The following is a 27,552-nucleotide window of genomic DNA, read 5'->3' as shown; positions in this document are numbered from 1 at the left end:
ACATTGAATCTCAGTGTTTCCTTCATCTGTATACAGATAAAAAGGGGAGAAAAAAAAGTTTCACAATGTGTATATGTTTTCAGGACAGATAATAGTGGAATTGTTGCCTTTTGCCATGCTCTCCTCAGACTTCTGCTTTGATCCCCATTTCCCATGCACAGTATATAATGTTTTATCAAGCTGGAGTTGTTTCCCCTGGAGCTGTCCCCAGGGGCTCTCTGACTCTGGCTGCTTCTGTGACCAGAACAGCTGTTAGCCATGGGTAGGCCAATGGCAAAATAGATTGTGTTTACTTTGAAACCTTGTTTTATACACTTCAAGTGTTTCTAGGCCATGCACCCACAAGCTTGTTTAACTATTGCACTCTTTCATAGTGGATGTTATGTTGTTCTAAATACTTTGTGTTGCTTGCATCCTGAAAATCATTAGGCCAACACTTTCTGAATAATCCTTACTGCTGTTACTGTGTTTCAGGGGGAGAGGGAGGGAAATAAAGAGGTAGAGCAAACAGAAAAACTTTAAAATTCCTGTTGTGTCCATCTCTTGACTGTTGCAGCTACTTTTGGTCATCCTCTGTTAAAAAGTGTAATCAAGCAATACAAGATACAGGAGGGAGCAGCAACAGTGATGGGAAATGGCTTCTTGAAGAGAAAACGCTGGGTTAAGGCTTAACAGCTTTTAAGGGTAACCCCATGCTGGGTAAAAACTTAAAGCAATGTAAAATAAAGTACACCAGAAACAACTCAGAAATAACTCAGTATTTGTCTCTAAGTGACACACTGTCTTTGTCTAGATTTTCCTCAGTTTTTCTTTAAATACATTTAGAGTTTGTCACGTTGCAAAGCTGTTGTGGAAGTGGTTACAGTTACAAACTTTGTTAATTTATTGTTGTTTTTCTCATTGATTCAACACGAATTGCAGTTTTACCTCCCTTTTTTGTTTTTTTTTTTTTTTGAGGAATTTGAGCAGCTGTAATGCTTATCTGGCTAGAATTTACCTATTTTTGAGATAGGAGTGAGCTGTGTATTAACATGCTGATAATGGCCAAACTGTACTCACTCCACAACTGATTATTTTAGCAGAGAAATTCTATGTGGTACTTGTGTAAATTTCTACAGTAAGATCAGCTAAATTTGGGAAAGGACTAATGAACTTCATAGAGACTGTACTCTGTGTCTAGTAAGGACAATCTCTGTGATGAGTCCTTTTCGAGTTAGTTTTTCTTTGCACAAGTGGACCTTGCTAAGGAATAGTGACTTTTTTTGTTCTTTTTCAAAATCAAACTAAGAACTCCTGTAGATGCTGTGTCAAACTATTTTCTTTACAAGACCTCTTAAAATTACATTTGAAATGATAAATAGTTATGCATATAGGAAAATTTATATGGTAATCTTTCCTTTTGCTTCACCAAGTTCTTTTAAAAGTATTCCTTCACTTGCACTAAAATAGACAGTGATGGAATTTGTAGTTGTTCAGCCTGTGCAGTTGAAAGCTTTTCTGAAAACAAAGCTTTGATTTTACTTGTCAAAGCTTCATTTTTAGTGTGTTTTTTCCCCCTTGTTTTCTTTCTTTTTTTAACTGAACTTTCTTCCTGAGACTCTTGACTCAGATTTAAGGATTCCTTAAAAGCTGTCAGTAAATTACAGATGAGAAAAGAAAGCAATCCAGAACTGCTCTGGGGACCTGCAGCCTGCAGCTGGACACCAATGGCAAAATGGCCTTTTGGAGATGCTCTTGAAATTAATTTTGCACATTAGCATGATAACAAAGTATGAATCAACTGGTTTCCTCATATTTTTCTGTGAGGTCTTTTGTTCTATACATTTATCTTCCCCTTAAGCAGTGATAGTGATATTTATCTTTCAAGATATGAGGTGAGAACTTATTTCAGAATATAGAACTGAGAGTTCTCATGACATTAGACAGGTGAACTGCATGAAGTATCCTGGAAATGAAAGCAGCTTATGCCTCATGGACGCATGCTGTTTACCAAATATAAAAGGCGTTTGTAGCTTCCATTAGAGCAGGACAAAAGCAACCACTACTTTAGCAGTTTCCAGAATCACTCAAATCCCCAAAGTCCTATGTTTGAGCACTTATTCAGGTAATCATCAATGTCAGGAGTTTGTATGCCTTTCTGAGCTTGGATTTATTATATGTATCTGGGTGAAAATCTGCCTGCTCTTCCTGCAGACTGGTACAAGAGATGGCAGTTGAGAATCACTTGAGGCAGTGATTTTGCAAATAGCAGCCATTTTAAAAATATTCTCTGGACTCCTCTTATCTAATGATGGGAAATTTCCTTCATCTTTTCACAATAGCACATAAGGCACAGAGTTTATTATTGCTGAAGCAATTTCTGTGTCATTTATCGAGGCACTTGCACTTAATTACAAGCTATGAGTTGCTGATCAGAGGCTTGGAGCTCAGCTCACCAATAGTTCATGTAGCCAAGGCAATCTGCTGTGCAGCCGCATGGCCAGAGATACATGGCCTTGCTGGTGCTGACGGGTACAGAAACACTGCCAGGACCCCCTGTGTTGCTGAACCCAGGACAAATATTCATAGTTCAGAAGTATCCATGGGAAGAGAAGCTTTATTCTGTTACACCAGGCCTGTTAGTGGGTGCAGTGGGTGTTGATATATTTGTAATGAGGATATTAAATGAATTATATTGTTTATATCTATTGTGGACCAGCTGAAATTATGTACTTACTGGAGATTATAAACCAACTTTTTATTGGCTCCCACAGACAGACACAAAGCTACTTATTCATCCTTTTTCTGTACAGAACTCATTAAGCAATGCATGGGAAAACAGCTGTGAGTCTTTGTATTTGCAAATGAGTTTCAGTCCATTAAAGCTGTGCTGTGAGACTTCAATTCCCGAAGTTTCAGGAACAACACATGACTGGTTTGCCATACGTAATATTCAAATGGTGCAGTTTTGCATTGGGAAGGAATGGATTTGGCTGAATGTAGAAGTGTGATTATAGAAAAAAAGAGCACTATGAATATATATGTATATATTTATTTTTAGACTTATTGCTAATCAACAGACTTAGTGACAGAGCATCTAATGTTTGGATGAAAGTTTATCATCAGCGAGGACTGCTTTCTCATAGACACTCAAAACTGTGCCCACCTAACTTCTGAGAAGATATGATTTCTGTGTAGCAGTACTTTGTTTAATCAGGTCAGTTGGAAAAGCAGTAGACAGGCTTTAATGGAAAGACGTCCTTCAACAGGTCTAAAGTAAAGATTTCAGAATATCGTGGAAGATGAAAGCAGTGGCTTATAATATGTTAGACTGCTTTCTTCTGCTCCACTGAAGTGTAGTTAACACATGGAATTGAACTTGATGCATTTGTTTCTATTGTCTATATATCTAAGGTTTGACCTTTTGTTTCTCTGTGAGACAAGAAAAAGTGGACTTTTGCACTTACTGTAATTGACCTAATAACAGGCAGTGTCTTCCCATGCACCTCATCTTACCCTGTGTTAATTGGACTCTGCTTCAGAAGTTTATGAGCAAATGAATGCTTCAGATATGCCTGTCTCCTTAGTGCTTGGGTATCTGATAATGTTTAGAGATCAGTTCTTAAGCAATAAATCTAAAATTATTTGATCTGTGCCTTCCTTCCCACTGTGCTTCACACTCTGGGGAGATAACCACCATTTAAACCTTTTGAAGGCTCTGGATGATTAACATTTCAGTTTTAATTTCCATGGTCCTTTGTAAAGTCACTCATTGCAAATCCATATCCTAATATGTAAGTTTGTCCTTTAAAAACTGGATATTAATGCTATGGTAAACGGTCAAGCATCACAGGGTAATGTTTAGTCATTGTATTGAGTAGTAAGGTGTATTTTCTAAACTTGTATTTCTTAGTTTCCTTTTGAAAACATTGGCAAAAAGAAAAATCAGGAGTCATATTCTCAATTAATGTTTTGTGAGACTCTTTAAACTTAATGTAAATGTCAAATGAAAGTGAGATTTTTTTAATTTTTTTTTAATCTAAATCTTTAAATCTAAATCTTGTCTAACCACTACAACTTCAGTTTGGCAAAATGCAATCACACACACGCACACTCACACATAAAATCACACATTACAGCTGATGTAATTTCTAGATGTTCTGAAGCATTTTGTTTCACCTCCTGCTACAGCCCAAGGAGGATGCAGGTCTCTGGAATTGTAGGTGTCACATCAGTCAGGCCCACAGGGATAACTGAAGTACCCTAAAGCATCGAAGTGATACTATATGCTCCTGTTTGAGGAACTGAATCTTATCTTCTTCGATTATTTTAATATACTATTTTATATTTTACTATTAACCTGAGTCTACATGCATAGCTAAAATGAAGTGTGTTCAGAAATTTTGTGTTACTCCAACATACTACTAATAGTTCTTTCTAAAGACACTCTAGAATACATAGAATCACAGACTAGTCAGGGTTGGAAAGGACCTTAAGATCATCTACTTCCAATCCCCCTGCCACAGGCAAGGACACCTCACACTAAACGATGTCACCCAAGGCTCTGCCCAATCTGGCCTTGAGCACCTCCAGGGCTGGAGCATTCACAACTCCCTTGGGCAACCCATTCCAGTGCCTCACCACCCTTACAGTAAAGAACTTATTCCTTATATCCAATCTAAATTTCCCCTGTTTTAAATTTTAACCTGTTACCCCTTGTCCTGTCACTTCAGTCCCTAATGAAGAATCCCTGCCCAGCATCCCTATAGGCCCCCTTCAGATACTGGAAGGCTGCTATGAGGTCTCCACGCAGCCTTCTCTTCTCCAGGCTGAACAGCCCCAACTTTCTCAGCCTGTCTTCATATGGGAGGTGGTCCAGTCCCCTGATCATCCTCGTGGCCTCCTCTGGACTTGTTCCAACAGTTCCATGTCCTTTTTATGTTGAGGACACCAGAACTGCACACAATACTCCAGGTGAGGTCTCACAAGAGCAGAGTAGAGGGGCAGGATCACCTCTTTTTACCTGCTGGGTCATGCTCCTTTTGATGCAGCCCAGGATACGGTTGGCTTTCTGGGCTGCAAGCTCACACTGGAGCCAGCTGATGTTCATTTTCTCATCAACCAACACCCCCAACATGCTGATTTCTGATAATAATCCCACTTGAAAGCTCACCATTTTCCATTGCTTTTCTCAGAAATTATTTACTGTTCTCAGAAATAAATAAGCAATGAAAAAAATTGCACCATTTGAGTGTGTAGTAAAAAGCTAATTGTTACTCCAATAAAAAGTTGGACCAAAAAGTGGCTCGGGGAATTGAAACAGACACTTTAATTGTCTTTCTCAGTATGTGCATGATTTAACATGTGATTTAATTAATAGGTCATAGAATTTGGACACCAACCGCTTTTAAGACTGTTTTAATTCCTGATCCAAAGGCCCTTTACTCAGTAACAAAAACCTCCTGCTGACTTCTGTGAATTTTATATTGCAGCCTTAAGTCTGGTAACTTTTTGTGCTGTTTAATACCTGGGAGGACACTAAGACTCGGATAATTTTCCTGTCCGAGCTATATCTGTAGTACTGACACATATCTTTGTGGGTGCAGAACAGAGGTGAAATACACATACCCTCTGTGTTGCCTCTCTTTTAAACAAGAAGGTAAGCTCTCTGTATTTCTGTTATTAAAAGAAGTGAATTACAGGAATGGTCATATAAAGAGAAAATTGTATGCAGCAAGGATGCAACAATTAGATGGGGAGGGCATTGCCCTCTGCAGCCAGAGAAGGTTGTAGAGTTGTGTTAGGAAGGGCACAAGGAAGGTAAAGAGGAAGGTAGTTGTCCTGCATCTTGTGTGAGTAGCTGGTCTGAAGCCTGAAATATAGAAGTATTCATTGCTCAGCTGCCTCATGATCTTCACCACTGGGCCATACCCTTGACTCCAGGAAGAAAAGACAGTTCTAACACTAAGAATTAGTTTCATCTCAATGCTTTTTTAGTCCTTGGCTCCAGTCCAGTGAGGTTTTCCTTTAATTTTGGAGTGTTTTTTGAAATGCTGGACTTGGACAGAGTTCTCAGCTTTGTACACCCAAATATGTCTGCTCAGTCTGTTCTGAGCAGGGATGTGATTTTTTTTGTGTGCAAACTGAGTATTTCTGATATGAAATTTTCATGCCAAGTCTCTGCTAAAGAAGATAAGATCCAGTTGCTTGACCATAAGCATATAGTATCATTTTGATGCCCTAGGCTACCTTAAATGTCCCTGTGGAACTGGCAGATGTGACACAGAAAACCCCAAAGACTTGAATCCTTATGGGGCTGCAGCAGGAGGAGAGACAAGATGCTTCAGAGCATCTGGAAATTATACTAGATGTAATTCATTTTGTCTGCGTGCGATTGTATTTTGCCAAACTAAAGTTTTAAATGTGTCCTTGTTTCTTAGAGGAACATGAAAAAGAAGAGACTGCTGAATCACTAGTTCTTGGACATTTTGACTATCTTGTATTGCATGCTCACCCCACATATAAAATGGGTAAAATACGCCATTTTACATGAGAAAGGTGTTATACAAAAGAATTGTAAGGTGTTCCACACTGTCATAAACCCATCATACACCTCCATCCCCAAGGAATTAGTTACAGAATTAATATTTAAATAGTGACTATTTAACAGTGGCTGGTAAATAGACCTGCTCACTGAGAGGTGTCACAGTTCATCCTGAGCAATGAATGTAACAAAGGGAGAGTGGGTATTTGTTTTGCTGCAATGTCTTGTATATTTCAAGCAGTAAAGCTAACCAAGCTCTCGATAGCTACGTGAGGTGGCATTGCTATTACACCGGGATGCAGAGCAAGGCTGGAACCCACTGGGCATTGACTTGTGCTACCTATGCCCTGTGCAGGCTGCTGCCTACAAGGAGGTGTTCAGGTCTTGTGTTTGCTGTACAGTAATTTCCCTGTGGCAGTAGAACGGAGAGGAGACAGGGATTTGGGACAAGTGCCCTGGGGCAGCTGGGGTCAGGGATGTTCAGCTGGGTGTGGGGATCTCCACAGCACAGAAAAACCAAACTTGGGGCAGAGGGCAAACAAGGAGCCTGACAGTGCTGTAGTGGTTGATGCTCATTTGGGGATGGGGAGTGTCCAGGTTATGCTTTTTACTAAATTGCAATTACTGAGAGAGTGAGCAGAGCCTGTGGTAGTCACGTGTTTCCCTACTTAGTCTTTTTGATCCTGTCATATATCTTGAATACTTCATTGGCCTCACTAGGTCTTTCAAAAAAATGACTGCCCACATACAGGGCAGTGCAGACCTTCTTCCCACCTCTGTTGTGTGACCCTGTCAATGATTCAGTTCTCCATTTTAAAAAGTTTATATCTATGTATATATTCTTAGCCTTTTCTGTGTTGAAAGTGTATTCAAATTTCATCAAATTAGTGACAATATTAAATGTAACTGGTGTTTAAATAGGTCATTGAACTTCATAAGGACCGATAGTTCAGTTCAGTTCAGCTGACAGAGGTGCCTGTTGACATTTACCCATGCCAGTTTCTTTTACATCCTTTAATTGTTACAGTAAGTTCTATTTTCTACATTTTAACCGATGATTCTCTGACATGGTAACATTCGCTTTACTGCATTCTGGTATAGGTTAATCCCACCTCTTCTGCAGTTGATAAATCAATGTCGTTCTTTATTCATTTCCTCCCTCCCCCTCTTCCTTGTATTTCTTCAGCTTTGCACTCTACTGTATCAGCCTTTGAATGAGTCTGTGGTTGTCAAACTCTCTCTACAATTTAAGTGTCTTTTGTAAATAAATCAAAGCCCAGTTTTTCATACTCCAGTCTAAGCAAATATCCATGATGTGACAGTTTAAAATTAAAATGTTACCATCTTGGCATGCTATTTGTATTGATTCTGAGCAGGGGATGAATCAGGTCCCTGTAATTAAAATATTTAATTCTCTTTTAAGCTTTTCCTGAAATAAAATGGGATGTGGTTGTTTTCATTTCTCTCAGCAGTGCCTGTGTGCTTCTTCTTACTGCTGACAAGAAGCAAAGTGTTAATGTGTCTTCTAAGTCACACCTACGCGGTCTTTTGCCCTTGCCTTATTATTGCTTCTGAGCATTATGCCAGTTTGTATCCTGTCCTATTCTTTCTTAAAGAGGTTAAACCCCCTCATTTTTCCTGCTTCTTTTAATTCTATTTAAGGTCTATTTCAGCTTGATTTTCATAACTTTTTATAGATATTTCAGATCTCCTAGTTCTTTTCTGTAGTGAAATGAATAATTTGAACACGGATAATGTAAATTAAGAGAAAAGCAAATGGAACAAATATTCTATAGTGTTGGATAGGCATCACCCAAAAACTTTTGAAATGGATGGAGAAGTTTCTATTCAGTGATTTGCTCATCGACTCATTCCAGCAATAGAAAGTAGGCTCATGGCTGTTTGCCTTACGGTTTAAAAGCACAGTAAAAGGTAAAACAGAAATCTTTCATGGAGGAAATAAAGGAAACTTGCTATCTTATGTGCTGAAAATAGAGGGCTTTTTATCATACTGTCAGGGGCTGTTCTTTATTGCAAAAGGTGAATTCAGAAGGTCAGTCTCATTCGTAGATTTTTCAAAATGACACTTTCAGAAGAGTTGAGAGAAATGTGACCACCTGAAAAACCATACACTATGGGAGACATTAATAGGAGTGTAAGCTTATTCCAAGTAAGTCTCCATACGTTAGCAGAATATCAATAATAGCAATATACAGAGGATAATATTTTTTTCCTTCTTTTAATAAGTGTCCCTGACACTGTGGAAAAAAAAAGCCTACAGAAAATATGGTGTGCTGATCAAGTGTAAGATTTTTATCTAGAGATACTGTAAAAAGTTCTAATGTCCTATAAACTTTTATATATGGTACATAGCAAGAGTGTTTATATTCTATAAAATTATTCCAGACAGAGATAGAATTAAACTCATGAGTTATACTCCCTGTTTTCTTACACTTTACAGATATGTACTTTGTTTATGTGATTAGTAACTGCCCTTGAAGTCTTAACCTCAGGTTAATTTTCTAGTTTTCAAAAGAAGATTCAGGCTGATTTGTTTATAAACAGATTGTTAACCACTCATGATTCTCTGTCATTAGGTAAAGTTCTCCACTCAACTGCATTAAAAAAAAACAGAGTGAAGAAATAGTATCTTGAAATTAATGGGGGCTCTTAGGAAGACTGATAAGCTTGAGCTTGAAATTGTTAAAAGAATCCCTTTCTCAGGTTGTTTTCTTATCCCAGGAGATTTTGAAGCAAAACCTCTCTACCATTTAAAGGGCAAATGAAAAATTTGATTAGGAGATACCCCTCATATTCCCTCTGGGAGTTATTCAGTTATCTCAGGTCCTGGTTCAACTTTGGGGCTTGGATTGCATCCCATACCATGCAGTACATGGTGGTTTAGACTTCGCTGAAGCGGGAGAATGTAAAATAAAAACTATCAAAGGAAAATTGCTTGGGGACTTTTGACCTTTGATTTGACTGTAAAAAAATATATTGAAATATATTTCTGTTTAGGGAAATATGAAATTTGAATAGATAGATGAACAACTGAGGAATGGGATCCAAACCCCCGTGCCTCTCAGAGCTCAATCAGCCAGGATACAGTGCAATCTGCCTTTGATCTAGCCAAGCTTTTGAAAAGGTGCTAGACATGATGCCTGAACAGTAGGTCTACTGAAGTCTCAACAGGCTTTTCAATTAAGAACCAAGTCTCAGATTAGAAAGCATTGGATTAAATAGATGAATGCTGAACTTGGAGAATACATCAAAAAAATTTCATCTTGGCATTCAATTGGAACAGAAGCTATCTTAAGAACACAGACAGATTGAGGGCCATTTGCAGGAGAAAATAATACTGCTGGCACCTTTCTCCTTCAGCTACTTGAAAGTATCCTTTCTTGAGAGTAAGCCCAGAGCGCTACATACATTTTCTGCCATGTTTCCCAGCCTTTCCCTGAAAGAGCTTTGCTCAGGTCACTCCCTATAGCTGTTTTTAAATAATGAATGCATTTGAGGATGTTAACAATTTCTGTTGATTTCAAAGAAAATTATCAAAGTCAAGTTGTATCTGAAATCTGCTAGCAGTTGAGTAGATCTGTATAACTAGTGCTGGATAGTGCAGCCATCACGCTCTTCACCTGCACAGCAGTGGGGCTCTGGCAGGCTAAAACTGCATGGCTTCTCTATGGAGGTGTCCTGGGTTCAGCTCTAGCTCTTGCCAGAGGTGGGTCATTGGGGCTTTATATTGGTTGGGGTGCTGAAGATGGCTCTTGTGTTTCAGGTCCTTGCTGGAGACTTCCAGCAGATTGCTTGCAAAGCAATTAGAAACAGCACTTTCTCTTTCATGGGCTTGGGAAGAGGGTTGTTAGAGTTTCATTTGAACATCTGAGCTAGGTTAGTTAACTCAGACTGGGAAACACTATAATGCATAATTCTTAGTTCACTACCATAAAACCAAAGGACTTTAGGTCTTGTGATTTGGGACAGGAGGATAGGTGAAACTTAAATATACTTTAATTAGCATGGAAGCCATCTTAAGGGGTGGAATCTTTGCAAGAGAAAACATCCACAAAGATAACCTTGCATCAGTTAGCCAGATATTTTTTTTCTACTTATATTATATAGCTGTCTTTCACTTTAGTTGTGTTGAACTGTATATTGTCTTCTTACGTCTTCTTTTCTGAACGGACATGAAAACTGCTCAACTATGTGTTAGTCGTACCTGTGAGGCAAATGTGTTTTGCCAAGTAGAAGAGAGACCTTAGCCCCCCTTCATTCATTCCTGGCAGCTGTGAATTGCTGAAGGGTCATTGCCTGCATTACACCAAGAAGCACAAAAATGCTGAACTGCATTTGGTGGGGTTTTACCTATACTGTGACTATAATACAGTTAGCTCAATTGTTATATGCATGTGTATATATATATATATTTTAGATCAATTAGATTAGACTAAGAGACAACAATAAGGTATATGCAACTTTATGAAAACAATGTTCTACTGCTTCTTAAAGCTAATGTGTGATGCTTCTGTGAGTGGGGATGATCTGTAGAAGATAGATTTGAATACATATGCATATGACATTTTTGCATGTTTAGTTGTTGATGCTGAAGGAAAGGAAAAATATGCTATGCATTGCTGTTTCCTAGCTTCCCTGCGCTTCTCTTTTCATTCTTAGTCAGTTGATGGCTTGAATTCTGTCTTCCTTGGCCTTTGAATAAAGTGATCTGTGGGGAAGTGTCCAAACTGCTCACTTAGCTCAGGCAGAAGACAACACTACTCACTGACACAACATGTTGAATGTTGAAAAGTTGCAGTGCTTCCCATCAAAGCTCTTTTTCCTCCTAGTATCACTATGGGACAGTATTATTGACATATGTTTACATCTGTTTGCAGGAATCTCGGTGGCCTTATTTATTTGGAGCAATTATTGTTCCTTCACTGATACAAGTTGTGATTCTGCCTTTTCTTCCTGAAAGTCCTCGTTACCTTCTACTTGAAAAACATAACACGAGCAAGGCAGAAAGAGGTATGACATGTTACTTTCTTGTAACCAAAGGTGATTACTGCAGTGATGCAGGCTGGGAAGTAATCCTGATATCACAGTAAAAGCAGAATATTACAATGACAGAGATTTTCTTGACAATTATCTTTCCCTCACATTTTTTGTTTGCATGTGTAAATATTGTTGCTTTAGATTTTTTATACATAAAATTACATAATGAACTAACCTATCATTTATATCACATATATATCACATAACCAACTAACCTATTTGTGGTGATACAAACCTAATCAAATCATGTTGTTTTGTGTCAGCCACTGTATGCAGGGTTCATTTGGGAGTGAAAAGTGATTTCTGTCTTCATGACTCTCCCTGATCTACAGTCTTCAGTTTGGGTAGCAAAAGTACTGGTTCTGTTGCTGGGTTTTTTTTAGTAGTTGTTGTGCTTGATCCTGTTCTTCTGTAACTCTATAACCTTTTGTAGATCTAATAAAAACTTCATACCCCTATATAACTGAAAATATCAAGTCCTTCCATACAGCTTGCTTCAGTTTCAGAGACACACACCAGAATATTTTGTTCTTACTTTAAGTTCTATGTATAAAAGAATTTGCTTGTGTGGGCACAGCTGCTGTCTGCTCTGCCCCAGTAAAATTACTACAGTCAGTTGTAAGTTCTAATATATCACCCTGTTAGGCTGAGAAAATGTTGAAAATTTGGTTTTGCTTATTGTAGGGACACATTAAAAGTAGTAGTGTACAAAGAAGGAAGGAGTTTTAGTGCAATACCAAAATGTCTTCAGAACATAACTGTGATTTAAAAATTGCTCCTAAAACTTCATTTAGATATAACCCTTATGTTTTCTGTCACCAACTAGCTGACTGCAGAATTCCTTGCAAAGTGTGAATCAGTCCCTGCAACTTAAATTTAATACTCTTTTATAATGAAATTAATGCAAATCACTCTATCCTGTTTCTTCTACTGTGAAATGAAAAATGTCTTTTTGTGATCTGATGAGCACTCTGGAATAGAAATGGCACATTAAAGAAAAGACTCCCATGTTTGGGAACTCTGGTTTGGTGTCGAATGAAGAATTCTGTAAATGCTGGTGCCTCAGGCATTTAGAGATACAGTTCAGTGTTAATAAAAGGACACAAAAGCAACAAGGCTTTGGGGAGAACTCTTCAGCTTACAGAGTCAGAAGAGATTTGGTGAGGCAGAGAACAGCTTTTCCAGGGACCATGAAAGAAAGGGTTTGCCTGCCAGCCATGGTCAGAGCACCAGCAGGGACATAGCAGTGAGCAGCCTGGGGCTGACTCTACTACTACCCAACAGTAGTTGTAACCTTGCAGCACCACAGCTGGGCTGGGATTCTTTCATGCCTTGGATGTCAAGCTGCAACTGGCTCATTTCTACCTGATAAAATTGTAGATATATTTCCAGAGCTATGGCTGGCAAAGATTCCACATCTGCAATGCTACTGCATAATGTCACACTTGTGGTAGGGATCTGATGAACTCCTGCCTTAGTAGCTGGAAACCTCAGCACTGACAGTGAAGCTGGACCTCTGATGGATAGAGTTTAAAGAATATAAAAAATTGGCAATAAAGTAACACCACCTGCCTTGAAATTCTCAGCATTTACTGTCACTGGTAGTGGGCCAGCTGCAGTCTGGGAAGTATTCTGAAAATGATTTGAAATCTAATCGAGAAGCATCGCAGGTGGGTTTTGGAGAAGATGTCAGGAGAGCAACGTTACCCACAGCTTATTCAGCAGTTGAAGAGAAATAAGCTTTGGCAGTTCCCTTGTTGATTATGAGAAGGTGGCTTTCATGAGCCACCTCAAGTCCTACAAATTTAGATACTTTAATTAGAAAAGAAGAGGCTGGTATAAGAAAAAATAAGGAAAGTAACTGCTTATCAATAGAAGCTTTTTGACCTGATTAATTCTAAAACAAAATATCAATACTGAGATAGGTTGTAGTACAGAGTGAAACTCATTTTGAGTGTCATCTTTAGAGCTTTCAAAACAGGTAGAGACCCATGTTTCCAGGCAGAGGTTTGCAAGGGGCCATAGGAGAGTGAAGTGTATACATCCCCTTGAATTTTTGTGCGTTTCCTCTCAGGCTGCCATGCTTCCAGAATTGGTCACCTTGTTGCACAGGCAAGGCAGCCTGTAGGATATCAGCTACCAAATACATAAGAATGATTCTTAGATATCACTGTGGAATTCATAAAATCCACTGTAAGGCAGCATAAATTGTGTCATAGAATCATAGAATAGTTAGGGTTGGAAAGGACCTTAAGATCACCAGGTCCAACCCCCCTGCCATGGGCAGGGACACCTCACACTAAACCATGTCACCCAAGGCTTCATCCAACCTGGCCTTGAACACTGCCAGGGATGGAGCATTCACAACCTCCCTGGGCAACCCATTCCAGTACCTCACCATGCTCACAATAAAGAAATTCTTCCTTATATCCAATTTAAACCTGTGCTGTTCAAGTTTCAACCCGTTACCCCTTGTCCTATCACTACAGTCCCTAATGAAGAGTCCCTCACCAGCATCCCTGTAGGCCCCCTTCAGATACTGGAAGGCTACTATGAGGTCTCCACGCAGCTTTCTCTTCTCCAGGCTGAACAGCCCCAACTTTCTCAGCCTGTCTTAATACAGGAGGTGCTCCAGTCCCCTGATCATCCTCGTGGCCCTCCTCTGGACTTGTTCCAACAGTTCCATGTCCTTTTTATGTTGGGAGCACCAGAACTGCACACAGTATTCCAAGTGAGATCTCACAAGAGCATCTTATACTTCTGTGTTATAAAGTAACTAGATGCCTTCTTTGAAGCACGTTATTAAAACAAGCAGTTTCCTTACCATTGCACAGCCTTTCAAATCACCCCTCTCCTAATGCAGATTTGAAAACGAGAGCATCTTTGAATCTTTGTTTAGCATGTGGACAACAAGGGAAGGAGTTTGTTGATTTATGAAACGGCAGGACAGAGAACTCCTATGATGTTAGGCCAGTGTGGGGAGTTTGGAGCCCTCCTCCCCATCCCAGGGCACATGGAAAAATCCAGATTAGGCACAAACCAAATTTTGGGTATCTGGAGTAATTAAGTGGAATAATGAAAGTAGGTTGGGAGGGGAATTCACTGAATAGGAGGATAAATGACAGTGAATCAACAACCAAGAAAAATCATATGGATATTAACATTATCAGCAGAAATAAGGGAGAAAAAGCCTTAGTATAAGGGAAACGAGAAGAGTTTGTAGGTTATTAAGACCCCCACTGCTTGTAAGCCATATAATGATAATGTGGTATTCTCCAATTTAATGATGACTATAGTAATGCTTTTGAATTATTTACCTCTTAAGTTAAATCTGAAAATTAATATCAGAAATGTGCAAGTGTCTCTTCTGGCTAAATCCATTTTTTTCCACTAATGGATGAAGGCTATTCATGCAAATATACATTTCACTGTGGATTATATCTTATTGGTGAAACAAAAAAACTGTTATTTGTAAAAGGTCTGTTGTATGTAAGGCAGATGGATACCTCAGTCTTTATGAAATACTCTAAAATGTACGTGAAAGCTTCTAAAATTGAGATGAGAACATTTATCTTCCTAATTAATGTTTCAAAACAATGACAATCCAGTGGGATAATGTAGGTCATTGAGTTTCCATGAAGTTCTGCTTGTGCATTTATGCTCTCCGTTTCTTCTGTCCTCAGGAGAAAGCCAGAGTATAACTACTAAAATACAAGTGGCCTCATTCTCATTTTCTAGTGGAAGGTGTCCTTGCTCATGGCACTGGGGTTACAACTAGATGATCTTTAGAGGTCCTTTCCAACCCAAACCATTCAATGATCCTATGATGTTTTGGCAGATGTGTAAAGGAGCAAAATGTCTTTAAATGGCAAATAAGAGGCTGAAAGTGGGAGAAGGAAAGAAATGCATTGTGTAAGTGGTGAAAAAAAGAGATAAGGTTAGAGAAGGCAAGCATCATGTACAAATGTAAGCCACACCATCATGTGAGAAGCTACTCCATGAGGCCTCAGGTGACTGATGTCTCCTGCATCCATTAATGGATATCTACACACTTCCCTACTTTTCCCTTTCTAGCAGTGTAAACAGTGCACACTGAATGTGGGAGAGCTCATTTACATGTTGTGGGGTGAGAATAGTTGACCAACAGCACATCTCTAAACTTACCTTGCTTAAAAAGCTGAAGGTCTGGTAACAGGGAGAGTGTAGGGTCAATCCAGCTCCCCTCCAAGGCCCAATAAGTAGCATTCTCCTCTCTTGATAACAACAGAAGGGAGAAAAATGCCTAGCATTTAACTGGTTTGATCCTTCTTCATAATGCTCACCAGACAGCAGAGGAGAAATGGGTATTTAAATGCTTGAGGAGGACTTCGAAAGGAAATCATTATTCAGTTGTTAGAGAGCAGTGGGGATGAAGGGTAACAGGGATAGAAACAGGAAGAAAAACCTGCTGCTGTAATTGCATCCGGTACATTGCCATCCAAGCTCTAGGGCAGGAATTTGACATTAGGTGTTTTAGTTGCATGCTGAGTGGACCCCTGATCTGTGACTGTGGCAATGCTGCAGTATAAATGAAAACCATCATAGCAGCCGGTTAAGGCAGAACACTTTTATGACTAGCAACATTGGTTATAAACACTTTCAGCTGGAGAGTTGATGTGTCCCTTAAAGAATACTGTTACAAGGAGGAAACCTGCATTTTTGATGCAGCTACAGTAGCAGTTCATGTAAATCAGTGATGGAATTCAGCTGATGTCCCAGCTTGCCACAGAACAAGAATATTGTGATGTCTTAAGGGTCAAATAACTTGGATAAAATGTCACAGTAACATCTGCTGGTGACATACAGTATCTGTTCATCTAATGTGTTCAGTCACGCAATAGAACTCCCATGGTGATGAAAGAAGCATTGCAAGAGGTATAATGAAAAGTGTAGATTTGAATTCTTAGAAAGGTGGCTTAGAGTTCATACCTTTTCATGTGATAAAAAAGTGAGGTCATTCCTGATTGCGAAAAATCAGCTATCTGCTTTCGCAGAAGTCCTTCATGGGCCTCACACATTAAAACCAGAGAGATGTTAAAAACAAAGTTGCATTAGGAAGGAATTGCTGTAAATCCAGCGATTTAAATTACAAGGACATGTATGATTCATTTTTTGCTTATCTGTGTAGTTTTTTGTATGTCTTTAAGCATTTTAAGCTATGCTAATTGGAAAGGAATATAGCCAAGACTACTACACTTGCTGGCTTATGGTAGAGGCTCCATCTCAGATGGTTGCTGACTGCCAAAAGCTGAAGGGATCATGGTGTGTCTGTTTTGTTTTTAAACTTTTCTTAAACCTCCTGTCTTTTACAAAGGAGGCTGGGTTCACTGGACCTTTGACATAACTTGATTTAGCAATTATTGTGTTATTTTAGGGTGCCACATGGGTATTTTGTTTTATGTGTACATCTTGGCTAGTTTCAAGTGAACCTGAACAGCCCTATTTTGTATTGATGGTCTGTGAAACCAGACATGAGAACAGGTAAAGGTGTAATCCCAAACTGGATCATAACCCATAAAAAATCTGTGTGTTCCTTTACTTGGAAAGAGAAGGAGCTGATACATGACAAAACCCCAAAGCCTTTTGCTTGCAGTTATATTTACTGAATTGGATAGCAAATTTGAGATTTATTCTTAAATTTTGCTATGCTACATGTTAGTAGTTAATATTTTGATAAATTTAGATAGCTATTCAAACATATTCTAGCAAAGTATACCTAAATTATTCTTCTGACTCTTTAGTGCTCTAATAAAATTAGTGGTATATGAAAATAACTGTTTTTCATTTTGCCAAATATTTTTGTGTTGACATGAAGTTACTACAGGGAAATTACTACATATCCAATTCAAAAGCATTGAAGTTGGGTTAACTTCTTGCAAGTTGTGAGACAAACAGCGGGGCACCCCTTATGTCTACAATTGCTCAGAAACAACAGCCAGCATCAGTAGGAGATACCTGATTGTGTCCATTCCACCCCAGTATTCTGCCTCCAGAATACTGGCTAGAATAACTGTGGCCAAAGAAGAAGTTCTTTAAGAAGAGCTTAGGCAAAGCTTTGTGTTAAAGACCCTGGGTTTAATATACTTAATCATTAGTAAAATGAAATCACAAGGATTTTCATTTAATTCTGTTTTTAAAGGCATAAACCCAAGCTGCTACCTGTGTCAACTTCTCTATTTTTCTTCCTCCTGTTGCCTTGGGCTGGCATTTAGTAAGGCACACAATAGCATTTTGACCCTTTAAAATGTCTTCTCAAATTTTACAGTTAATTCAGTCTTTACAATAACAGCTGAATACTTTGCACAGTCCTGAAAGTACTACAGTGGAAAAACAATTAGTAATTCCCATAGAATTGAGTTCTTGGATGTCCATCTTCATTAATTTAAAAGCCTGTTTGGTTTTAAAGACATTACCAACTGATTTTGTCCAGACCTTTGAACCAGTTTCTGCCATTTCTCCTTTAGTTAGCTGAAATTAATAAAAACTGGTGATGTAAACTGAAGGGGTTTGTAGCTCCTTCCTGCTTGACTGGGACCATCTACCACTTCTGCTATTTATAATGGCAGCATCCTGACATTTGCAAGCTGAGCATCCAAGAGAATTAATAAGAAATCTGGGAAAGGTCTAAAATTTGCTGGAACTGTAACTCCTTAGATGGTTTTGAGCATGACATGAAAATAAGACTCCCCTATAGAGAGCAACAGCCAGCCATGGAGGGAACTGAGTCATTGTAGCGAGGAATCAACTGCTGGGCTTCCCAATGCCAGTAATGCAGGGGTTTAAAACATAAAATGAATAGAATAGAACATCACATTTTGAAAGACTTTTGAATTTTTCTATCTCCCTGCTAATGCAGAATTTATTTCAACATTAATTATGCATAAAACTGTGATTTTTATTGTACTGATAAACTGTTAATGGAAGAAAATTGAAGATGTGCTGAGTAGCAGGGAAATGTGTTTTTCCAAGAAGACTGAGTGCTGTCTACTCAAACTATGCATGCATAAAGTAGCTTTTTCTTAGCATTTCTTGACTTGTTTGTAATTTTGAGTGTTCATCAAAGTTTTCTAGTGGCATTTACATCTCTGGTCCTAATACCAGGGTGGGTAGAAAAATACAGCAGGTGTCAATAGGTTTTTTTCTTTTGCCTTGTACTTGGTAATTTTGGTAATTGCAGTTTTTTACTTCCTGCTCCCTCTAAAAATACAGCAAGCTCGCTTGTGCAATAAAGACAGATTGCTTTCTTTTTACTTGACTGCACCTATATATTTTACTTGTGTGCCTAAAGTAATGCTGAGGATTCTAAGGACAGGCAAAATAGAGAAAATTGTACACTGACCTAATTCACGCTGATAAACCAGATGCTTAAAAATGCAAGAATCTTTCCTAAGATGACTATGGTGATAGAAATATATCATCTTTATCTGAACTTCTCTTTATCAGTGATATAATAATACTAAATAAAGCGTAACTTAAGCATGAGACATTGACTTTAAAATACCATAGGCACACATTGTTCAAATTTTACATTTCTCATCAGTTTCTTTAAACACATCACACTCATTTTAATGAGTGTTTAGCATGTCATTTAATAATAAATGAGCAGTGGCCCAGGGGTGAAACTCGGCAACTTAAATTCTCTGTTCTGAGGTCTGAATTAGTTAACTCATTTCTGACTGTAAAGCCTGCATAAAAAGATAATTCTCGTGCTGTTGCTGAGAGATTTAAAAATTCTGACCTCTCCTCTACCAAGAGAGAAACTGGATATCAGAATAAATCAATGTTATGAATTGACTCAACACCCAGAGGTGGTCAGTGCTCATCCCTTAAGAAACTCATCTTTCTTCTTAAGCAGAGTCACGTTGGGCTCATTAAAATGCAGTAAAAGTGCTAGCAGCCTCTGAAAATCTTGGCCCAGAGCTTGAGGTTGTTCCATGTGCTGCCAGACTGGGCGCCAGGCAGAGTGTGCAGCATTGAGCATTCACCAGAGGGATGGAGAGGAATGCTCTGAGGACACAGCAGGTTAATTTGTGTGTCCTATCTCTCACAGCATTCAAATGCCTCTACTTGGCATTTTCAGCTACTGGATAAAGTTAAAATTTTGTGTCTCTGAAACCTAACTGCTGTCCGGTCATTTTATCCATGGCTAATCAGTGTTACTGGCTTTCTTGATCATCCAAGTCCTTTTTGGGATCCAGAAAAATGTATACTGTAAAATATGCACACTGAAAGATTAGAAGGTCATTTATTTATAGGCAAAGCTATGGATAAGAGAAAAAAAAAATTTGGCTTTAAGGAGAAATAAATTAACTTCTTTACTTAATAAAAATAACAATTTTAAGTGACCTGCTGTGTAAAGGATTGTTTTTAGACTTAGCATCCTACTGGGTTGCAAAGCTTTGTTGCAGGGATATGTTTCTCTTCAGTCATTCCAAGATGATGAGCATTTTTAACATCTCTTAAAAAACCAACCCCTGGGGATATGTTCATAAGATTGTGATGAAGGTATCATTAGCATATACAGTATCCGTAAAACAAGGTTGGTGAAGATATGCCACCTCCATTAGGAGATATCTGTTTGTTGTACCTCTTAGACGAGGTGTGAGATGGAAAGCTTTTATTATTCCCAGGGGCAGAATATCACAGGAGTTCATCAGTGCACAATACTCTAACATTAAATGTTATGTTTTTCCGAGGAGACAAGGTTTATTTGCTTACATTTTCCAGCTACATTCACTTCTGCATCTCCAACGTTGATAAATTGAAGTCTTGAACTGCTCTGGGTAATTCTTTTTAATATTAATAATCTTGACAAATTGAATTCTTGTCTATATGCTAGTAAAAACAACAGGTAATATGAAGAGTAACAGCTGTTCATTCCAAATGTCTGCCTTGATTTACCAGACTTACATATGTTTTTATATCTTATTACTTCTTTGTGCTATCTCCAGCAAGGGGGTCTGCTATATTATTAGGCTGCAGAAGTAGCCAAGTCAAATAATGTTCAGAACTGCTTTGCTATTAAACTCTTTTTTCAGATTGCACATGATTTTAACTCTGCACTGGACCTTCAACTATATTATATGTGAAATAATGTAAGGGAGTCTTATAGGGTGCCAAATAATTTCTATTCTTGTTGCAGTATCTGAGACCAATTGTACAGATGAGCCAGATCATATCCAGAGCAGAATGATACTGTTGACAGAAGAATATTTAAGTTGTAGCCCATGCATATATCCTATTTTTGTCACACATTTCCGTTCCTATGAAACAAGTCTGTTATAAATGCACACAGTGCTAAATGTCTAGCTTAAAGTACATGTCTTCTCTTTATAGCATTCCAGACCTTCCTTGGGAAAGAAGATGTGTCTCATGAAGTAGAGGAAGTTTTGGCGGAGTCTCGAGTCCAAAGAAACACCAAATTAGTGTCGGTTCTTCAGCTCCTGAGAACCCGTGCGGTACGATGGCAGGTCATAACTGTGGTCATCACCATGGCCTGCTACCAGCTCTGTGGGCTAAATGCTGTAAGTGTCCTTCAGGCCATGGCATCTCCCAGGGACAAGGTTCATGCTGTACCATTCAGTAATCTCTATGACTTTCATTTTTGACTGGTTTTTGTTTGTAGTGATTTTGATACCCAGTTGTGGGAAGGTCCACAGAGTTCTGTATTGCTTGTTGGGGTTTCTTAAACAAAAAAAAGGGAGAGAAAACATGTTATGTTAACTTTGAAGGAAGACATAAAAAGGTAGCACAGATAGCAATGACAGAGTGTGCAGCTTCTGCTTCTGATACCCTGATTCTTTGTTTCTTCTGGTCAGTTAAGATCTGGTCTGATATCCCCCTTGTTTGCTCATGTTAGGTAAACTCGGTCTTTTCAGTAGACATTTCTGCTTAAATTAACTCAGTTCTATACTTAAAGAAGTCAGCGAAAGTTCCTGTACGTGATTTTAAGATGTTTTAAAGGTTGTTTGATTTTTGTTGTTGTTTATTACATTGGAATAATAAATTGCACTTCAATAACCCGAAAAGTGGAGCAATAGAGGAAAAAAGACACAGAACAGTCAACAGCAAAAAGTCCTGTTGACCACGAATGTGTCTGATGACATCAAAGTCTCCTTTTTCATCTGTCTGTGCCTGTTGCATCAGCTAGGAGAGGGCCACAGGACAATTTAGGTTGAAAGGGCTCTTTGGAGGTCATCTGGTCCAAGTCCTGGCCCAGAGCAGGACTGACTTCAGGGCTGGTTCTGGCTACTGAGGGCATTCTACAGTTGAGATCAATAAGTCCATGGGTGAAGAGTCCACAACCTCTCTAGGCAATCTGTGCTATGTGTTCTCATACCTTACACTGTGAAAGGAGTTCTCTTTACATCCAGACAGAACATTCTTTCCTGCAGCCTGTGACATCAGGCTTAGATGCTTTACATTGCACAACACAAATGTTCTCAAAAAGCAAAACGGGGTTTTATCACAGTTCAAAGGCATTAATTGCTTACATATATGAAAGGCAATACTGTTGCTGCTGGAAAGAGCTCTCTGTGGCTTTATGCATTACAGCATACTTCAGCTTGTTTCCTCCTTTCCCCCTCCCAGCTAATCAGTGATAGTAAGTGTAAATTCTTCTGATATATGAGACACCCAGTTCAAACTTATCTCAGGTATCTCTATAACTTTAAAATTCCTAATACAAAGTTACATAGTAATTTGTCCAAGACCATTTAAAAGATAAATGCAATTAGAACTTGGGTATCTAAAAGTTGTTAACAAAATACTAGGTTGAAACTAGAAATTTTTTTCATACTGTGGGCTGAACTATAAAAGCATTTGTATAGGTGGTGTTTTCCTGTAATTGTAGGATTTCAGTGCTAATGACAGGCTATTTTGTCCTCACTATGGATACTTTGTTAAGAAAAGAAATAGAATTATCTTGTCATCCAGTCTTTCTAAAATGTATCAATGCATAGGTGAACCAAAAGGACACTTACTGTAAGAAACAGACTGTTTGCATAATAAAGCACATTGCTTTAAAGAAAAAAAGGCCACAGCTAATTTTTCAGGGAAAATAAGAGTTTAATGGCTTTGAGGGTATTTGATAGATGACAGAAATTGTCCATTATTCCATGGCAGACCAAAGCCACACTCTCATTGCTAGAGTGAGGATGTGGGGGGATAGTGAAATGTGTCCAGTCCAAAACAGATGCCAGAGTTATTTTAAAGTGCTATTGTGTGGCTATTTTCTGAGCGTATGCTTCAGAAGAGATGTCTTTGTCAGGAAACCTGTGTGTTAAGTTGGCTCTTTCAAACCTTACCATTTTTTTATTATTACTTTGATTCCACTCCTGTGCAATGTCACTAAAGACACACACAAAAGAATATTGACACAAAATCATGTTCTGAAATTGATTATTTAAATAGTTAATAGTAATATTTAATAGTAAACCCAAGCAAATTATAAGAGAATTTAAGAGAAATAACTGGACCACTTGATTAAGAGACCAGGTTTCAATTCCTTGGTTTTTTTTGCATGCTTTTCCTGGCCGATGTTGCTCAAGTCACCTGAAGCTCAGAGATAGCAGGTACAGGTGTGACAGGTACTGCTGAACCCAGATCTTGGTTTGCCTGACTGCATCTGAAGCAACCTGCTGGGAGTGAGCCAGCATCAACAAGGTTTAACCGGCTGTGAACACTTTCTTCTAACTCATTTCTCCCATCATTTGCTTTGTCTGTAGTGTCCCACTAATCAATCTGCTCTTTCCCACAACTACCATCTGGGCAGGGCATATAGGAAAGTTGGACTTCTTTCAGGTGAGAGTCTCAGGTCACTCTCTTGGGAAATCACCAACTGGCAGACTTCTGTAATCGTCCTGCTGATATTTGAGAACAGGAAACAAGAACATCTTGCTTCCTATTAAGACTTTTACTTTACAATAAAAATTTGTTTTGCTTAAAAATGGTACATTGATTTCCACAGAAATCCTGGTGAAGCCCTGATCTTATTAAGACATTCAGTTATAATGATGTACCAGACGGTGTGACCTAAATTGACATAAATAAATGAATCTAACTTAGTCTCTTTTAATCTGATTAAATTTACCCATGACACATATAATGCATAAAAAATTATCCATCTTCCACCTCAAAAAACTTGTTAGAAAATTAACATAAGTGAAAGTAGAATAGTCATCATTAGCCTAGTAAGTTTGCCTCAGCGATATCCTAGAGCAATGTATTTCCCTGTTTAATGATACACAGGCTGAAAAGCATTCACTTTTACTGTTTCAAAATCTTTACATCATATTAATTTTTACCCTAATTTATTTTTATGCTGCTACAGAAACTTGTAACTGTGAGTGAACCTCATCCTGTCTTTGCTCTGCTAGTTTATTAATCTACCTCTGTTATCATCATTTACCCTCAGTGGTCAGGCACACTTTTCTGTAAAACCAGTTGTGAAACATCTTATGTTCTAGTTGTTGCATTTCGTCAAATTGCATTCAGGAGTTGTCTGATTAAGTGGCTCTTTGACCTCTTTTTTTCTTTCAAGGTCTGCAATATCGACACCATTTTTAGAAGCTCTATCTTCTATGCAGAGCTGTTATCAAGAATGAAATGCCTAAATTACATGGTTTCTAACTTTGATGGCATAAATTATTCCATCTTATAGCATGGAGAAATAAAATAACTTTTATTGTAGTTTTGTGTTACCTTGCTTTCCTTATATGCTGTGTAGGTGTACAGGAGGTGATAGGTTGTACTGGGTCCCAAAAAATTTATCAATGGGCATAAACATTTCAGAGGGACTTTGGAGCTGATCTTGTGATCTTGTTTTTGCTTCAGTCAGTTTTGTATCAGCAAGCCAATGAAAAGCACAGTTAACACCAGTGCACACTACATGAAACAGATTATTTCATACAAAGAAGTTTGCTGCTGTCACTTATTGTCCCTGCATCTATTCTGGTGAGAGCTGATGTGCCAGCAGTAGGCATGAAAGTCTTCAGTCAGCTTCTCTTTATGTGTAAGGTGATACAGTTGACCCTTTATTCCTTGGTATTTTGTTTTTTTTGTTTTTTTGCTTTATGTTAGATGAGTGGATTTTCTTCTTTGAACTGGGACAAGCACCTTTGCTGAAGGGCTAATTGGGAATTTACAATGACTTTTGGTTTTATAAAGCTCCTGAGTCAGTAGCTTTGTGAACAGATGTAGCATGTACGTAATATGCTGATAGGCAGCAGGGGTTTCCTCATGCAATCATTACACTTCCATTCATCAGATAATCTTTTTCTTTAGTAGCACTTGTCCTCATAAGGCATGTCACGTGGACAACACATAGGAAAAAAATATCACTGCTACTTTTATGTTTAGTGCAATCATTGTCTCGTGCTTTCAGTTTTGTTGCCACAGGTAATCAGCTAGGGTTTAGAACTTTAGTTTCTCTGATAATCAGTTGTTTCAGCTGGTTTTCATCTTCTGTAGTAAATCGGTTATTTTTTCTCTCTCCAAGGCAGTCTCTCCTAGTTGCATACTTTTGGCAAACAAAATCTTTGGCTAGTTCCTTGCTGTCACCTGGAGTCAAACATAAATATTATATGGTTTTCATACTTTATTTGTTATGTGAATGGGACACTGATACTTACCAGACTTGTTATTTTAGAGTATTACCACCATATGTTCTCTATCTGGATATTGTCACTACTGGATGTGGTTTTTTACTGACCAAATGAGAATGACTTCCTCTAAGCTAGTAACCCTATGCTCCTTGTGTTTCTGTCCATTAGTGACAGCTCCTTCTAGCGTATGTTTCATTTCATCCTAAAAGCAGCTTTTTACTTTTCATCAAACAATTCTCACTCTAGAGGTATCTTTTCTTTCTGTTGATAATAAAGACATATTATGGTGATGACTTGACTGCAGATGTCCAAGCTGCAGTGAGAGATAAAGCTCACTCCTTGTGTGCAAAAAGAAGTGATTTCTGCAATGCCTTTCAGCATCTCTTTCCTGTTTTCTCCCCTGTTGTTACATACCATTGAAGTATCCCATAAAGCCACCCAAACCAGCTTTTTAAGCGGTGTGACTCAGCTACCTGAAACCTATTTGTATCAGCTGGTTCCTGCTTAAAGTGAATTTCTTTGACTTACTCCTAAAGTGAATCAAACTAAATTGAGTTAAAGCTGCTTATAATTCTGCCTGAGTCTGAAAGCAGAAGTACAGTGGTGTTGTGACTAATTCACCTGAAATTTACACCTTCTCTTTGTTCGTTCTCCTGTCCAGCCCTAAGTCATTCGAGAATGCTCACTGTTTTAGCAAGTCTGGTATCTGGCAGATCAGATGCTTGAACTGAATACCAATATATTGTAGTTCAAGCCATAATGATTAACAACTTATTTTCTTCTCTCTGATTCAGATCTGGTACTACACAAACAGCATCTTTGGTGAAGCTGGGATCAATCATAAGACAATCCCCTATGTTACCCTAAGTACTGGTGCTGTTGAAACTGTGGCTGCTGTTTTTTCTGTAAGTGCAGTTATAAAAAACCATTTACATGCTTGATATTTAAATTACTGATTTTATTTCTTTACACTGGTTAAAATATAAATAGAATAGTATCTTGAGGTTTAAGTGTAATGCTTCATAAAGCAATTGAAAATGTTATTTCTAGATTTAATCCTAAGAGACCAGTTGTCTAGTTTGTATAAAACTACATAGGTTTGCATGCTCTCTAGGTGTATAAAAAGAGCATAAAAAGTCTGTATCTTGAGAAGCTTTGTATGAATGAAGAGGAAGAAGGCAGGAATGGCAAATACATAAAGTGAGAACTCATAAATTATTTCACCCGGTAGAATGACTTTACCTGGTAGCAGTTTATTCACATCTCAGTCTTCTCATGTGCCTGCTGCATAGAGGGCAGTGTTGCTGGAGAAGGCTGAGGCATAATACAGCTAGGTGTGTTCAATGTGGATTGCAGAAACAGCCATATGTCTTCCTGGGCATGTTCTAATGACACGTTTTCTATAGCACCTTATGAACAGTGAGGAAAATTCTTCAACCATTTAAAAATATGGGAGTAAAAGTTTGTAACTGTGCTTGGTGCAAAAGTAAGCCAGCACAATTACACAAGTCTGTTCCATGTTGTGTTAAGTTCTGCCATCTTATTTACTGAGGTCAAGCAGGCATACTTTCACAACACGTGAGCTCCTGAATAGGTCATGCATTTGCTATGCACTGAGCATAACAAATACTAGTAGAAAAAATTATCCACGGACATCTTTTTTTTTTTTTCCTATTTCAACGTGACTGTATAAAAAAGAAATACAGTAAATGAGCAAACTAAGCCTGAAAGCTTTAGTAGGTGAATAAACAATTGCTAAAGGAATTACATTTCTGTTTGCACCATAATAAATAAGAAACAATGGGAAAAGTCTTTGGAATGAAATGTTGCAAACAAGAAAATACTCCTTTCTTTGTTAGAATTTTTCCTTATCCTCATATATTCTAGATCAAATGTATTTGCACAACACTGGACACACAGGATAAGTATTTTTAAATGTCAGAATAATGGTTTTGGCAAAAAAAATCCTTTCCAGTGGCAGAGCAACTGCTTATGACCTGCAAAATGTTAAACTAAATCCAGCTATCAAATATATTTTCTTATAGTCTAGGACATAAGAACTCTCAAAGGTCACAAAGATCTTCTGCTGGTCTTTCTGAATTTCTACAAACCTATTTCTGGTTTTTCATTACAAGAACAATCTTTTTAATAGGTGGAAATAATGAAGAATGGAAATCCCTACCTCCTGCTGTTTCTTCTTTCTGATAATGCAGATGTTTGTTTAAGATACATGTAAAGATAATACTGATAATCCTGTCAGTGATTTAAGTGAAGAATACACCTCTCTTTTTGTGGCACCAGATGAAAATTGCATGGACATGACTCTAT

General features: G+C 38.2%; 1 protein-coding gene across 3 annotated transcripts in view; it reads left to right on the top strand.

Annotated features, from left to right (window-relative positions):
• SLC2A9 (solute carrier family 2 member 9) overlaps positions 1–27,552 on the top strand; it is a 98,968-nt gene that overhangs the window by 25,960 nt on the left and 45,456 nt on the right. For all 3 annotated transcript variants that reach the window (XM_005148490.1, XM_034064860.1, XM_034064859.1), the window contains exons 6-8: positions 11,422–11,554; positions 20,957–21,144; positions 26,019–26,129. In XM_005148490.1, coding sequence (XP_005148547.1) covers positions 11,422–11,554; positions 20,957–21,144; positions 26,019–26,129 — 432 coding nt within the window. The remainder of the gene's footprint in view (positions 1–11,421; positions 11,555–20,956; positions 21,145–26,018; positions 26,130–27,552) is intronic.

The sequence above is a fragment of the Melopsittacus undulatus genome, chromosome 7 (genome assembly GCF_012275295.1).
Source record: "Melopsittacus undulatus isolate bMelUnd1 chromosome 7, bMelUnd1.mat.Z, whole genome shotgun sequence".
Taxonomy (NCBI): domain Eukaryota; kingdom Metazoa; phylum Chordata; class Aves; order Psittaciformes; family Psittaculidae; genus Melopsittacus; species Melopsittacus undulatus.
Note: the sequence above shows the minus strand (reverse complement) of the source record. Positions and strands in the feature narration are given on the sequence as shown.